This window comes from Colletotrichum fructicola (genome assembly GCF_000319635.2).
Source record: "Colletotrichum fructicola Nara gc5 chromosome Unknown KSG_Nara_v1_contig01, whole genome shotgun sequence".
Classification (NCBI taxonomy): domain Eukaryota; kingdom Fungi; phylum Ascomycota; class Sordariomycetes; order Glomerellales; family Glomerellaceae; genus Colletotrichum; species Colletotrichum fructicola.
Window position 1 is genome coordinate 8,140,144 of NW_027094051.1, and position 13,438 is coordinate 8,153,581.

Genomic DNA, 13,438 nt, shown 5'->3' on the forward strand with positions numbered 1-13,438 from the left:
GTCGTCGGCGCGCGGCGGGGGCCAGCACGTCCACGTCCGTGAGGCCAGACCCTGGTTTTACAACGATGGCAATGTATGTACGATCTGGCGGCGGCTGACCATTTTGCGCTTTGCATGCAACTGATACGTTAGACGTGGGGGACTAGCAACCGAGGCTACTGATGGCGATCCAACGTGACGGGCATAAGAGCCGTTTGCCGTTTGCCGCCCGCCGCGTGGGACCTGGGCCTGGTTCGGAGAAATACAAAAGGTGTCATGGTGGACGGCTCGTGTTAGTGGTTGTGTCCCGCTCTCTGTCGACGATTTCTAGCTCAACACGTTCAACGCGAGTGAGATGTAGTTCGAGGGCCGCCAAGAAACGTGTTGATGGATGATTCGGCATTGACGGTGTTGTGAGACAAGAAGCAGATTGATGAAGTTCCCCCTCATGTTGGACTGGGGACATGGCAATGCTGCATCGCCGCTGATCGCATCGACAGCTTTGTTGAAGATGCAGAGTCTCCGTCATCTGTCACAGCAGGACCCCTGTTCAATGTTTCTTGCTGGTGGTGTTGGTCGTTGCATGTTCCTCTGGCGGCGGGTCTTAACAATTTCCACCGAGGGTCCCCGTCCGCACGCGCTAAGCCGCAGGTCTTACACCTGAGTGGTCGCTGAAGAAAGCCCCTCCATGAATCCGCTTTCGTCTGATTTGGTCAGCCACCACCTGACGGATACAGTGCCCCTCCAATGGAATTCGCTATCAGAGGCAACGTTACAGCTGGAGGGGCGACGCATCCTTTCCGCATTGCACCTCTCAACCACGCGCGGCGACAGCGACATCCTGCCAACCCAGCGGACGGGTTAAGCTGGTCTGGTCTGGCCTGGGCTGAGATGCCAATGGCTCGTCGTACTTTACCTGCGTGTCCATAGCTTACGGCAGTAACAATCAGTGGCCAGGCAGCGCACTTTGTAGCCGCGTTTCAGCACAGCGTACACTCGTCTTCCTCTCTCATTGTTGCTGTTCCATCCCTCCTCCGTCTTGCTCCCAACGTCCTGCGGTGTAGAGCAGCCTCTGGTTCTTTTCACTGCCGGCTCGTAGCAGTTGATTGTTGCACCGAAATCTACTGTGCTTCTCCCGGCGACCCAGTCTTCCATGCATCCCCCCTAAACACCATCCCATACAACGCTCTCGCATCCACCTTCCTCCGCCGCATCCAACCCCGTCGACGAACGGCATACGGCCCCCAAAGCAGGTGGACTGGATTATCGCGTCTGGGCCGAACTAGGCCATACGAACATGCCCTAGGACTGCCGTCAGTCGCCCCATTGCCTGTGCGACGTTGGAGAGGAAACGCGAGAGGCCCTCCTTGGCTGGTGGTTCCCGCTCAGAGTCTCACTCTCACCGTGGACCTCCGCATGGTCTGGTGCCCCCGAGGCCCTTCTCTCCGTACCCTAGCGGCCATCTCTCACCTCCTGTAACCACATTGGCCGTTGGTCGCTTTCGCCATCGCCGCTCTCTTGTGCTTGTCCAGTCCACCGTCAACGCGCTCCAATACGACATCCAACCGGCCAGCTCGACGGACGAAGGCCAGCTCCCGGCAGGTTCCATCCTGCTCGGTGCGAGCTCCAGTCACCCTTGTTCCCCGGCCTGTTCCTGTCGATCCGCTCTCGACACCGTCTGGTGGCCGCCGTGGAGTGCTGTTTAAACCTCGTTTGCGACATCTCTGCGACCCTCCCTCTTCCTCCATTCCTCCGTCTCACTCATCTTGCTCCCGTCACCTCTCCGAGGACATGGCTCGTGCCTTGCTCCGTTTATTTACCTGCCATTGTCTCGTCAGCTAAATGATACGGCACCGTCCGACACCAAATCTCCTTCGTTCGAATCTGGGGTCCTTGTCATGCACCGAATCTCTCCTGCCATGACGTTCCCGAAATCATTCCTGGCCGCCGTCGTCAAGCAGCTGCTGCGGGGCAAGTCCCTGATACAAGCCATCCTCGCATTCTGGATCACCCCTCAGACCGTTTCCGGGAAGCAGTCCAGGACGCCGTCAACGGTCGAGTGTTCAAAGTCCGCCGCGTCTCTCTACCCGCGGAGGATCGACGAGTTCCTGAAGGAGGCCGAGGACCTGCTGCTGGGCCCTCTCGCCGGCGATGGCCTCTTGGAGCTGTCCAACGCCCTGAAGGCGCAGTTTCGGGACAAGTTGCGGACCAGCATGGCATGTATGTTGCCGTCGTACAACCACCAACTTCCCGCCGGGCACGAAGTCGGTCAGTATCTGGCGCTGGATGTGGGGGGATCGACCCTGCGTGTTGCACTGGTAGAATTGCGGGGCCGCGATGCCAAGGGTCGCGAGAGCGAGATCGTCCGCCTCAGTTCCTTCGTGATCGATGCCGACATCAGGAACCTGGAGGGCATGGCGTTCTTCGACTGGATGGCGGAAAGGATACTGGAAACCATTTGTAAAGACGGAGAGGACCCGTCACGGCCCATGCCCATGGCCGTGTCTTGGAGTTTCCCCATTGAGTAAGCACGACGCATCGGACGTATGATATCAAGCTAATCAGGTGCAGACAAACGTCGCTGAAAGGCGGCCGTATTCACGGGATGGGTAAAGGGTTCCTCGCCGCCGACGGACTCATGGGCCAGGATCTCGGCGAAGTCATCGAGACCGCGTGTAAAGCCAAGGGCATGAACGCCGCCCTCAAGGCGATTGTCAACGACGGCGGCGCCACCCTCCTCTCGCAAGCCTACATCCACTCCGCCACCCGCTTCGGCCTCATCCTCGGCACCGGAGTCAACATTGCCGCACATCTTCCCGTCTCCGTAATCGGAAAACCAAAATTCGGCGAGCGGCCGCAGGAGTGGTGGGACGAGGCCCGTGATGTAATCGTCAACACCGAGCTCGGCATGTTTGGGCAGGATATTTTGAGCGTCACGCGCTGGGATAGATCATTAAAGCAGGGACATCCGAGGCCAGACTTCCAGCCTCTAGAGCAGATGGTGAGCGGAATGTACTTGGGTGAGATGGTGAGGTTTGCATTGATTGAGGCCATTAACACGACTGGTGTTTTTGGCGGCGTGGTGCCCAAGTCGCTCGATGAGCCGTATTCCTTGAAATCGGAGACGATATCAGCCGTTGAAGGGTAACGCTTGCCCCCGTTTCGTGTCGTGTAACGTCTGCTAACGTGCGCCACAGAGATACGTCGCCACTATTCACATCATCTATCGAAGTCTTTACTTCGCGTCATCCGTCTTCACACACGCCGACGTCATCTGACATGGCGGCCCTCCGCGACCTGGCGTCTTTCGTGTCGAGGAGGTCGGCGGCAATCATCGCTGCATGCTTGCACGCGGTCTGGGCACTGCGCCTGGAGGCGCTGGATGAGGAAGACGTGGAGTATGCCGGCTCAGAACGGTTAGAGAAGGAGTGTGGTCTGGAGAAGACCACGGTGGCGTACAACGGCAGCGTGATTGAGCTTTATCCGGGGTACCTGGCGATGCTGCAGGAGTACGTGAACGGACTTGTCAACAGGGAGGACAGGAGTATCGATCTCGTCCCGGCAAAGGAGAGTTCCTTGCTGGGCGCGGGTGTCGCTTTGGCGACGTGTGACGGTGCGGCAACGGGGGCTTAAAAAGACATGACCGCGGAAGGGGATGGTGAAGACGTAATCATGGGCACCCTTCACATGAGACGAGGGCAGCCTTAGTAGATCTGGAGTCGCATAATATCATAAAGCGGGAATCATGTTTTTTTCAGTCGCACATCGACCATGCGTCGTCGAAAGCTCATGTCATTGACCATGGGTATCGTGCCGTGCCCATTCCGAAACGCCCCTATCAGTGATTCGATCGTGAAATACTGTAAAACACACCGTCAAAGCTTTTGCTCCCCGCGCTTACTCGTCGTCATCGTCAATTGCCTCGACCTTGCGCTTTCTCCTTTCTCGTTTGACCTGGCGCGGGGCATCTTCGTCGGCGTCCTCGTCTGGACTGCTGCTGCCCTCCTCCTCTTCGAGCCGCTGCAACTCCTGGGCGCGCTTCATCTTGCGCAGGATCACATTGTCGTCGTAAAAGTCATCCACACCGAATTCCTGTTCATGTCAGTGGTGTATTCTCAGCCTCGCCAGCGCCAGACGTACCTTGGAGCAGCCGGCCACGACACACTGTGCGCGCCTGTTTGGTGCCTTGTTCAACATCTCCGTGATCCACTGCTTCTCGTACGTGTGGTTGCAGACGCGGTTGCTAAAGGGCTCCTTCAACTCCTGCATCGATAACGGACACCTGTAATCTCGAATCTCGCCGGCAATAACCAGGTCCTCGTCCTCGTCGTCGTCGTCCGCTGCGCCCCCTTCGTCCTTAACATTTTGAGCAGCACCGGCCATACGAGGCATCACGGGATTCCCCTCGTCGTCGAACCACCGCTTGGCATTGGGCAGCGTAGGGCCCAAGTCGCCGTGGACGGCGTCGTGCAGCAGCTTCTTGAAGCCGGCGTAGTCGTTGTTCAGGGCGTAGCGCTGGTAGACGTTGAGGTTCTGGTACTCCCGCGCCTTGTCGGCCCGGTGCTGACGCAGGGTGTCGATGACGGATTGCTCCGGCGGCGGCGCCTCATCCTCCTCCATCTGGGTGTCTCCCTCCCCGTCCTCGTCGCCATTCTGCTGCCGTCTCCGCCGGGCCCTCGCTGGCGCGGCAGGGAGAGTCTGGAAGTAGTCCGCCGTCTCCGCCAGCGCCTTCTTGTCGTCCTCGACCTGCGCCTGCCTGTCGAGCAGGTCGCGCAGGGCCGCCTCGACGTCCCTCGTGAGACCGGGGACCTCGGCGTCCAGGGCGGCGGCGTGCGCCTCGACCTGCTCCTCGCGCTGCGACTTCTCCTGGCTGCTGTCCGACTCGGCGCGCTTCGCGGCGATGCGCCGGAGCTGCTCGTGGCGGTCGCGGGTGGCGTCGTTGACCTCAGCGACGCTCTGGCTGAGGTTCGAGATGGACTGCTTGATGTGGGATGCGTAGCGGTGGACGTCGCGGCTGTTGGAGAGCTCCGAGATGGCGCGCTTGGCTTGGTCTGTGAGGGGGCACGCGAGGGGCTCGTAGGGCGGGAGGTCGACGTCGTCGTCGTCCACGACCTGTCGTTCGGGGCGGCGCTGGGCCGGCCTGCGGCGTTCGAGGACCGGCATAGTGATAACACCTGGGTCCGGACGGTAGCGATTGAGCGGAGTATGTGAGGTGTAGATGGTGTCGCAGATGGCCGGGGAAGAGTGCCTGCAAAACTGACGTCGAGACAATCTAGCTGCTGTCTGGAATTTTTGGCGGATGAAGGAGACGCGACGTGCCGTGGCGCGTTGGTGGGGTCGGAATTGATGCACTTTAAACAGCGGGGATGGCCCTTGCATGGCCCGGGGTATGTTAGGTACGTATCGTTCCTCGCACTTCAACTACACCTCGACGTGAAGAATACAGTTCTGACAGTCTGTTAGCGATGTAAATGGCATCACAATTTCATTTTAGTACAGTATGAAATCAGCGGTCGAGTTATCAGAATCATATTTGCAAACTATGTAAGCCTCGGTGATGAAATCTGGACTGTAGAGACTGACGACGATGCGAAGCTCTAGTGTAAGTGGGCGATATTGGTCGCGATGTTGATACTATCTTTGGCTTCATCTTTATTTCCGACATTTCTTACCTGAAGATGACCTCAAATTCAGAGATCACAGTAATCGAGCTCGATTGCGTGTGAAAGTATTTGAGCAAGGGCAGCCGCTCCTGCCCCAGAAGCAAACAAGTCTGCCGCACCTACTCTCGCTGGCGCGTTGTTTCCCTTATAGCCAACTCACCTTCCAGATTCCGCAACAATGGGTGCGACCACCGTCGCAAGATAGGCTAGTGGTGGATTGTGTGCCTGGTTTCGGCAAAGCTCGGTGGTTCGAGTTCTTTAGGTGGCTCTACATATCTCCGGTGGCCGGCCATTGTTTTTCTTTTGATAAATTGTCAACTTTCTAGTCTTGACCTGTCATTTTCTTAAAAGTCAGTCTGCTTTTATCAAAGTCATACTGGTGCATAGGAGCTTGTCACTGTGTTTGAATCTGATGAGAAGCTTGACATGTGCTTCAAAACAGGGTCGATCAAGCGGGCGATGATTGACTTATACTCAGTATTTTGACTAACTAACCAGCTTTAACTCCTTAACGACGTGGAAATCAACTCAGAGTCCAGGCCTATCGCATTCACGGCAACCCTCAATGTCATGGAAACAGCCCTTCTCCGCCTCAACAGCGCGGCCATCGAGTTCATGGGCAGGGATCTGGTTAGCATTTCCAGTCACCTCATCTTCTTTCTCGCCGCTGTCCCGCGACTTCTCGTAGGCATCCTGGCGCTCCAAAAACTGCTCATTCGCCTCGTCCAGAGCTCTCTTCACCTCTTCCAGAGACGTTGCCTTGGGCCCGTCGTACCCCTTCTGGTTCTCTTCCTTGGTGGCCCCTGGCTTTCGACCGAGAAGACAGCACCTAACGCCGTCAATCACCAACGCCTCGTCAATGACACGAGGGTCTCCAATGACAGCCGCAACGCGACCGATCTTGCGCCGGAGGTCCTCATTCTCCCTCTCCATTCGTACCATCCGGGCGTCAAGGTCGCGGCTCTGCTTCGCCCATCGTGCGACCTGGCGCTGCCCCTCCTCGTGCAGGTCCGCGCCAGGGAAGTCTCCGAGCATGAGTGCGGCGAAGGTGTTTGCGTCAATGTCGCAGATCATCACGTCGAGCGCCTTCTGGGCCTTGGCCAGCGTGTGGAGGGCGTCGGTGCGGGCGCGGAGCTTCTCGTGGAGCTCGTAGTGCAGGAGCAGGAGGACGGCCTGGAGGCCGGAGTGGTACTTTAGAGGCTCCAGCTTCTCCCTCGTGCGTGAGGTGCGCTCGAGGTGGTCGACTTCTTTGCAGAGTTCGTCGACGATGCTGAGAGTTTTGGCGGTGGTGTGTTTGATCGCCTCCATGGTCGGGCTTGAGTCGTTGATTGGCGACATTCTAGAGCCTTATGGTTGCAATAATTGTGAACTTGGATGGAGAGGCAGCCATCACGATAGGTTATCTTATACAGCAAATCGCCAGGGACTGCTGATAGAGTGATACATGTTCGTGGGCTGAACGACCGCTTCTCACGACAATGGCTACTGTTCGTTACTGATTCACCCCCATGTACCGATTCTGAACTGTTTAACTGTAAAAGTATTTCAGAGTATTCTAATAACTCTTCATCCGCCTTCGAGGGCGTGATTCATTCTATGTACATGGGGCTCTCGTGTCTCCGTAGATTCGTTCATCCTCCGCAACGAGCCCGTCAGGTCCCAATCCTAGCTTCTTTGTATATCATACACTCGTAGATATCTTGCCGTCCCATGTGGTAAATAACTAAAACAAATGTTTGGAAAATGCTGAAAATCAAACGCCCAATGCCGGTAAAACTTCATGTCGCATATCCTTTCTTTCACCCTCGTTATCTTTCATCCCAAATCATTTTTCTTGTTTTCTTCACTGCCTCATCAGGCATGACGCATGCGCCCAGCATGGAAGAGACCCAAATGGACTCGCCCAATCTTGCGTTGGGGCATGCGTCTATATTGCAGTGAAGTAGCAGCAGCAACACAACGCAGTCGACAACCCCGCCGAGATCAGTCGTCGACAATCTCGTCACTGCTGCTGCTACTCGACCCAGACGTCACGCTCATGCTCTGGCGGGCGACGTGGACTAATCTGTAGATGCCGAACGCGACACCGGCGAGGACGATGAAGAGCACGATGACGATGATCGCGATGACGTCGTTTTGCTTGACCATGGCTGCGGCGGCCGGGGTTCAGGGTCTTCCGTCGAGCCCGAAGCTGACGGAGACACCTGCGGAGGAGGAGAGTTTGATCGGGGTGGTGGAGAACAGACGGAAAGACGGGTCCGATGAAGCGGAGTCGCCGTGCGCCGTGGGCCGTGGAATGCGTGATGTGTCTGTGTGTCTCGGGAGACGTGCTGAGTTCAGAACGTTGGCCGTTGAGAAAAGTCGTTTTTGGGCCAAAACTCTGCAGTTTAAAATTAGTCAATTGTCTCGAGGGGAAAAAAATTCCTGAAGGAGGTCGTACCCAATGGTTGATGGCCTGCAGCTGTCTAGCTAGCTCCCCGCGGTGTACAAGATACTTTTGCGGCTTCCGTAGTATGGGCCCCGATGGTGGACGGCGTGGGGTGCGGGTTGACCGAAGAACAACGACAGTTGTCTATCTCAATAGGCCGGGCAAAAAAACTTATGTTCAAGTCCTGGGTTTTGCAAGATCGTGCAGCATACCAAAAGGAAGAGAGAAAGCAAATCCAGGAAAACCCGTGTGGAATGCAGTCGGGCAGCGCAGCGTTAAAAGGCAGCGTTGCCCCGCCACCAGGTTTCCCAGAGAAGTCAATAAAATGGGAGAGGCTGGAAAACCCGCGACCACGCAACGCCAGCACCACACACACCACGACCCCAACCGCCCGCGAAACAGGGGTCTAAAGCTGCTTTTAGTGGGCCGCCCGGGCAGGGATTTCAACGCACCCAACCTCGCGGGTGCCGCATCCTGCAGATTTTCCCCCGTCGTCCCGGGCTGGGCACTTGTACACTCACCGCAATCCTTTGGTGGCGGTCTACCTTTGCGGTCTGGTTCCTGTCCTGGTTCCTGCGTCTAACGGCGACATCCGCTTTGGACAGCCAGCCCTGTATCCTCTCTTCCCCTTCATGAACTTGAGACCGATTCGCGGCTGACGTGGGGCCATTGGCGGCGGCGCATTGGGTGAGTCCTGGAAGTCAAGACTTGTCTTGTCTACGAACTAGTGCGCCTCGTTCCTGGTTTGGCCTGGAAAGACCTTGAGCTAGCTCGTGTAGACGTGACGATGGAGGCTACACCACATTCAGACATCACGCCAACAAGGCCAACCGGGTCAAGGTGAAGCATCAAATTTTCCCTGGCACTACATCCCTATCGCACATCGTCTCGCGCTGCCCCGCTTCAAGACCCAGGGCACCCGTCTCCCGCAAACCGCAGTTCCTATTTACAGGTTGGGTCTGACGCGGATTCCTTTGAAGAACCCATGCGCAAGACTGATCGAAAAGGGCAATTCCGAATTCCATGAAAGCCTCCTGATAAGGATGCCATCAGCCCGAACGCCGTTCCCACGTAAAACAACCCAACATGTCGTCCTTTTATTGATTCACATCTCAGCCTCTGGCGCAGTCTTCTCGGGGAAATGGTTATCAGCGTCCGCCTGGGGTTCTGACTTGACGATTCGGATGTGTTTCTCATAGAAGCGGAGCATCTGTGACACGATTAATGTTTGCCCTCTTGAATAAACAATAGGAGAACTCACCTTCTGCGGGCATCGCTTGTACACCACCTCGGTGGGGTGCTTCGTCTTTTGGCCGTTCTTCCAGTTCAAGTAGATGACCAGCGCCCCCGAAACCTCATCCTGGCATGCATCGATGCTCTCAACATCCTCTTCCCAGCTGCCGCTGGGCAAGGTCCACGGCTTGGCCTTCGCGGCGGCGACTGCGGAAGCGGGAGGGGTCGAGTCGGCCGGGTGGCCGTTGCGTCTAGACTTCTTGGTGGTCGCTGGTGGCGTGGATGAAGCAGCAGGGCGGCCGCGCTTCTTGGTAGTCTTGGCTTTGGTCTTCTGCTCGAACAGTGCCTCGCGGCCACCAATCGCTCTAAGGTACTCTTCCAGAATCTCAGCTGCGCCCTCCCTGTAAGTATGTTAGTACCAGAACAACAAGCATCGACCGCAGCATGCGCTCGGCACGTAACGTACTTCAGCGAGTCCTCTGGCTCCCAGGTCTGATCCGCCTTCTTCTCGTAGCCCTCCCACTTCACTCTGAAGTTGACCAGTCCCTAAACACAAGTCAGCTTGGGGGCGCAATGAAGCGGACGGAGGAGCACGCACATCGTCGCCGACCTGGTGGTCAAGAATCTTCTCAACGACATATCTATGGCATCATTAGCGCCAGCATTCCCCGGTATTATCTGTCGCGCGACACGCACTCGTCGGCCTCGAGGTCATCATCGTCCTCGTCCTCGTCCTCGTCCTCGTCTTCGTCATCGTCTCCGTTGGCGGCGGCAGCACTGCCATTCAGATCGCCGGTAACCTTGGGGATGTCAAGGTCGCTCTTAGTGTCACTAAGGTCATCCGCAATGTCGACCGATCGGCTCTTTCCGCGGGTCTCCTTGACGGGGACGATGATGTCGCCGCCAATGTCGGACTGCTCATCGTCGCTGATGGCTGCGGCGCGGGTCAGTGCCTTATCCTTTCTGCCTCGGGACTTTCTGCGCGTCATCTTGAGCGATGGGGGGTAATTGGGACAATAGTCGCGTCGGGCGGGTGGCTGTCGCAAAGCAGACGCGCCTTGGTGATGATGCGCGAATGGTGGTGTGGGGAGGATGGGAGCTTACCAGGAGGCATTGCGTCGGTTTTTTATCAGGCAGAAATTTCTGGCATATTCAGAGAGTACGTGAACGGAAGTTGCGCACTCAGGCAGGAAGCATCGACATGCGCAACAATGGGAAGGTGCGATTGAGTAGCTGTACTAGCTTTGCCTCATGCTCGGGAGAAGGTGAGGCTTGTGCCGCGTCGTACCACTGCCACATGTGGCGTGGTGCATGTCATGTGATATACGCTCCAGCCACAAGCCGGGTCGGCGCATGCTTTCCTGACTTCAATCCCGATGCTTTCCTTCCACACGGGACCCCGTCCTTTTGAAAAGAGCTTGTGTGGATCCTCCGAACCGGTGGACCAAGCTCCAAGATCTGTCCCGAGAAGCTTCACCAGGATGGGAAGTTGATCTGGTGTGATGGAAGAGGTGCGTCCGGGCTTTACTCTGCCACTCCGATATCGTGAATTTGGTGCCTTGGAATCAATCTCAACCCATAAGGCAGCTCTACGTGCGATTCGCACACCTAGAGAATCATATCTCAGCTCCATCGACCTTGGCCTTTCAGAGGTCCACGATTTCATCGAGACCTAGCATGAGCATTGTTTGTTCGCCGCAATGTTTGTCAGCTCGGCGATATTATTGCACATCATGTCTCCTTTGGTACCGCTGTCCAATCGGTTTGGAACTCTGATCAGAGGTTATCGTAGCAGTCGCTTGCATGTGAGGGACATTCCGCCGACTACGAGGAAGATGCGCTGGTCATGGGGTGCACACGTCCTCCTTGAGGTTGAGGGAAATCAATGGACGCAACGAAAATCATTGACAGAAGCAGACAGCTTAATCATCCGGTTAGGATGTTTCCGTAGCGCCGACAAGACTGAGCTGTGCCGCTCCAACCAACAGACGACAGAGCGCGCCTGCAGCAGTTGCAGAAGCGTAATGAGGTTTTCATCAAATCTCTGCGACGCAAAAGGGGCAGCGCTTTGCTGGAAGACAACCACAACCAACAAGAGTTACAAGACTTACTCCCAACAGCGGTCGACTCAGGGAAAGGCAAAGCGCATGGAGATGGATCGCGATTTAGCAGCTGGCTGGCAAGTGCCAACCCTGTCCCGCAGCAAGGCTCTTTGCAGGAGACCAAACTTTTGCGGTTTTTGTCGTCTCCCTCGCGTCAACGCATGCTCTCTGGGAAGCTTGTGGCACCTAAAAGTCGGAGGACGGCCCATCTTGCGACTGTTGCTTTGGGTCAGGTTCACACATGCCATCCTATGGGTATCAGCTTTTGTCCTTGGCTGCCACAGGAAAGGAGAGGCTGTTGCGGGAAATTATCGGTGTGCTGCAGGTTGGTTGGCAAACGACCTCTTGGACGGTCCAGACAAGGTGCACCCAAGATGCTGCGGCTACGGCAGGTTGCACTAGACGGCAACGACCAGCCTCCAGGCCAGGGCCAGGACCGGGAGCCATGAAGCGGGCGACAGGAAGCCACAGGAAGCCACAGGAAACCGAAGCGCGCCGCTAGTAGTGGCCCTGTAGTCGCGAAATGATATTTTTCGCTTTGCTGCGTCGCGTCCTGCAGATGCCAACCCCATTATTCGATGCAGGAAAACGGGGGCCCTGAGCGCCGGATGGTATCCCCGGACTAAAACACAGAGAAACAAAAGGTCGGGGAGGGAAAAACAAGTCGTCGGACACACGAGGGGTTTCTACTTGGAATCTCAAAGTCTCTCGCCGAAACCGACCAGCGCTGTCCGCAACCCGTCTACTGGTGCTCCCTGATATCTCAATGAGCGAAACCAAAGGGGCGCAATGTCCTTGAGACGAAAGCTGTCAGGTCTGTTGGCGCCGCTGGTCCTTCACCGGCTCCCCTGGATGATCTCCCGGAATGCCCCTGAAAAAATGGATCGGACACAAGCCGGTGGGACCCAGGAGCCTAAAGAAACGAGCCGGAAATGCCAACGCGCGCCCCGGTCGGCCAGTCTAGCCAGGATTTATTTCATCCAAGATGGCCAGTTGGAAGATGTTCAGAAGAGCGCTGCGGTTGGGTGCCATTCGCGTCTTTGATGTTGGACTGGACAGGGTGCGGCTGTTGAGCTACCTAGGCACGGTATCATCCACCTCTGCGAGCGGCGACGGCTGTCAGTGCCGTCGCGCACCAAGTATCCGTCCATCTGCAGCGCAATATGCGGCCGGTCCCGATTTGTAGACCTTTTCAGGTCGCTCCGAGTCAGAGTCTTCGGCAGCCCAACTCGATTCGGGGTCAATAGGGCAGCTTGGCAGGGCAGGGCAGGGTTGATATGTGTCTTTCTGGTAGGGATATCTCCTACGGAACCCGTGGGAGTCCTTGGACACCTGCTGGAGTAGGCAAGAGACAACAGTCGTCGGGCAGGGTGCTGGAATCAAAAGTTCCGCCGTGTTACCCCAAGACCGCTAGGCCAGTAAAAGTGATGCATAGGGCGGTGCCGGGCTGTCCCTCTCGTTTCCGCGGGCCAGATCAGCACTAACCGAACGACGTGCACATGTGAGAGGGCATGCGGCTGGAATGGAAGAGCGAGGAAGCGAGCGAGATGCTGCGCGGGAAGCCCGTGTGTCTGAACCCATGAAGGGTGCAGGTTGGTATGTGAAATACCTCAGGGACTCTCGGTGGGAGGGTGGCCGCGGACAGGCAGTCAACGTGCTTTGGAGACATGTGCGTGTCGATTGGTTCAGTGGCCATGTTCTTGGACATTTGCTGCTGAAGAGTTGGTGGGCACGGTAGGCCAACGGCGAGGCGTCATTGGGGCCCGAGACGCGATGATGATGCTGAGATCAATCCAGGAGAGGAATCCGTCTCGGTTGATCTGAGTGCGCGCCTTGGGGATAGAAATAGAAACAGAAGAAAAGAGAGTTGTTGGTCGAGGTGGCCTTGGGGCGCCGTTGGTCGAGATGACGGGCGGGAGAGATGAAATAAGAGGTACGTACCGTGCTTGCTATTTGCTTGGAGAGATGAACCCTACCTTAGGTGCTTAGGTAGGTAAGGTAGGAGGTAGCTCCTTGCCGTGCTAGGTAGCGAC

At 56.6% G+C, this 13,438-nt stretch overlaps 4 protein-coding genes across 4 annotated transcripts; 1 reads left to right on the plus strand and 3 right to left on the minus strand.

The window, feature by feature from the left end:
* Window positions 1-1,898: 1,898 nt before the first annotated feature.
* hxkA-2 (Hexokinase-1) lies at window positions 1,899-3,612 on the plus strand (the record flags this gene model as incomplete). The annotated part of the gene is made up of 3 exons (XM_032035314.1): window positions 1,899-2,503; window positions 2,551-3,123; window positions 3,177-3,612. 3 exons carry the CDS (start codon window positions 1,899-1,901, stop codon window positions 3,610-3,612), a joined length of 1,614 nt encoding a protein of 537 aa, XP_031885731.1.
* Window positions 3,613-3,876: 264 nt separating this feature from the next.
* Window positions 3,877-5,142, minus strand: nse2 (E3 SUMO-protein ligase nse2; the record flags this gene model as incomplete). Its single annotated transcript, XM_032035315.1, has 2 exons — window positions 3,877-4,071; window positions 4,120-5,142. 2 exons carry the CDS (start codon window positions 5,140-5,142, stop codon window positions 3,877-3,879), a joined length of 1,218 nt encoding a protein of 405 aa, XP_031885730.1.
* Window positions 5,143-6,170: 1,028 nt separating this feature from the next.
* CGGC5_v002325 (uncharacterized protein) lies at window positions 6,171-6,950 on the minus strand (the record flags this gene model as incomplete). Its single annotated transcript, XM_032035316.1, has 1 exon — window positions 6,171-6,950. One exon carries the CDS (start codon window positions 6,948-6,950, stop codon window positions 6,171-6,173), a length of 780 nt encoding a protein of 259 aa, XP_031885733.1.
* Window positions 6,951-7,625: 675 nt separating this feature from the next.
* Window positions 7,626-10,417, minus strand: chp2 (Chromo domain-containing protein 2; the record flags this gene model as incomplete). The annotated part of the gene is made up of 9 exons (XM_032035318.2): window positions 7,626-7,792; window positions 7,847-8,022; window positions 8,083-8,097; window positions 9,180-9,280; window positions 9,332-9,704; window positions 9,770-9,849; window positions 9,902-9,944; window positions 10,000-10,237; window positions 10,408-10,417. The coding sequence occupies 9 exons, from the start codon at window positions 10,415-10,417 to the stop codon at window positions 7,626-7,628; spliced, it is 1,203 nt and encodes a 400-aa protein (XP_031885735.2).
* Window positions 10,418-13,438: the final 3,021 nt, after the last annotated feature.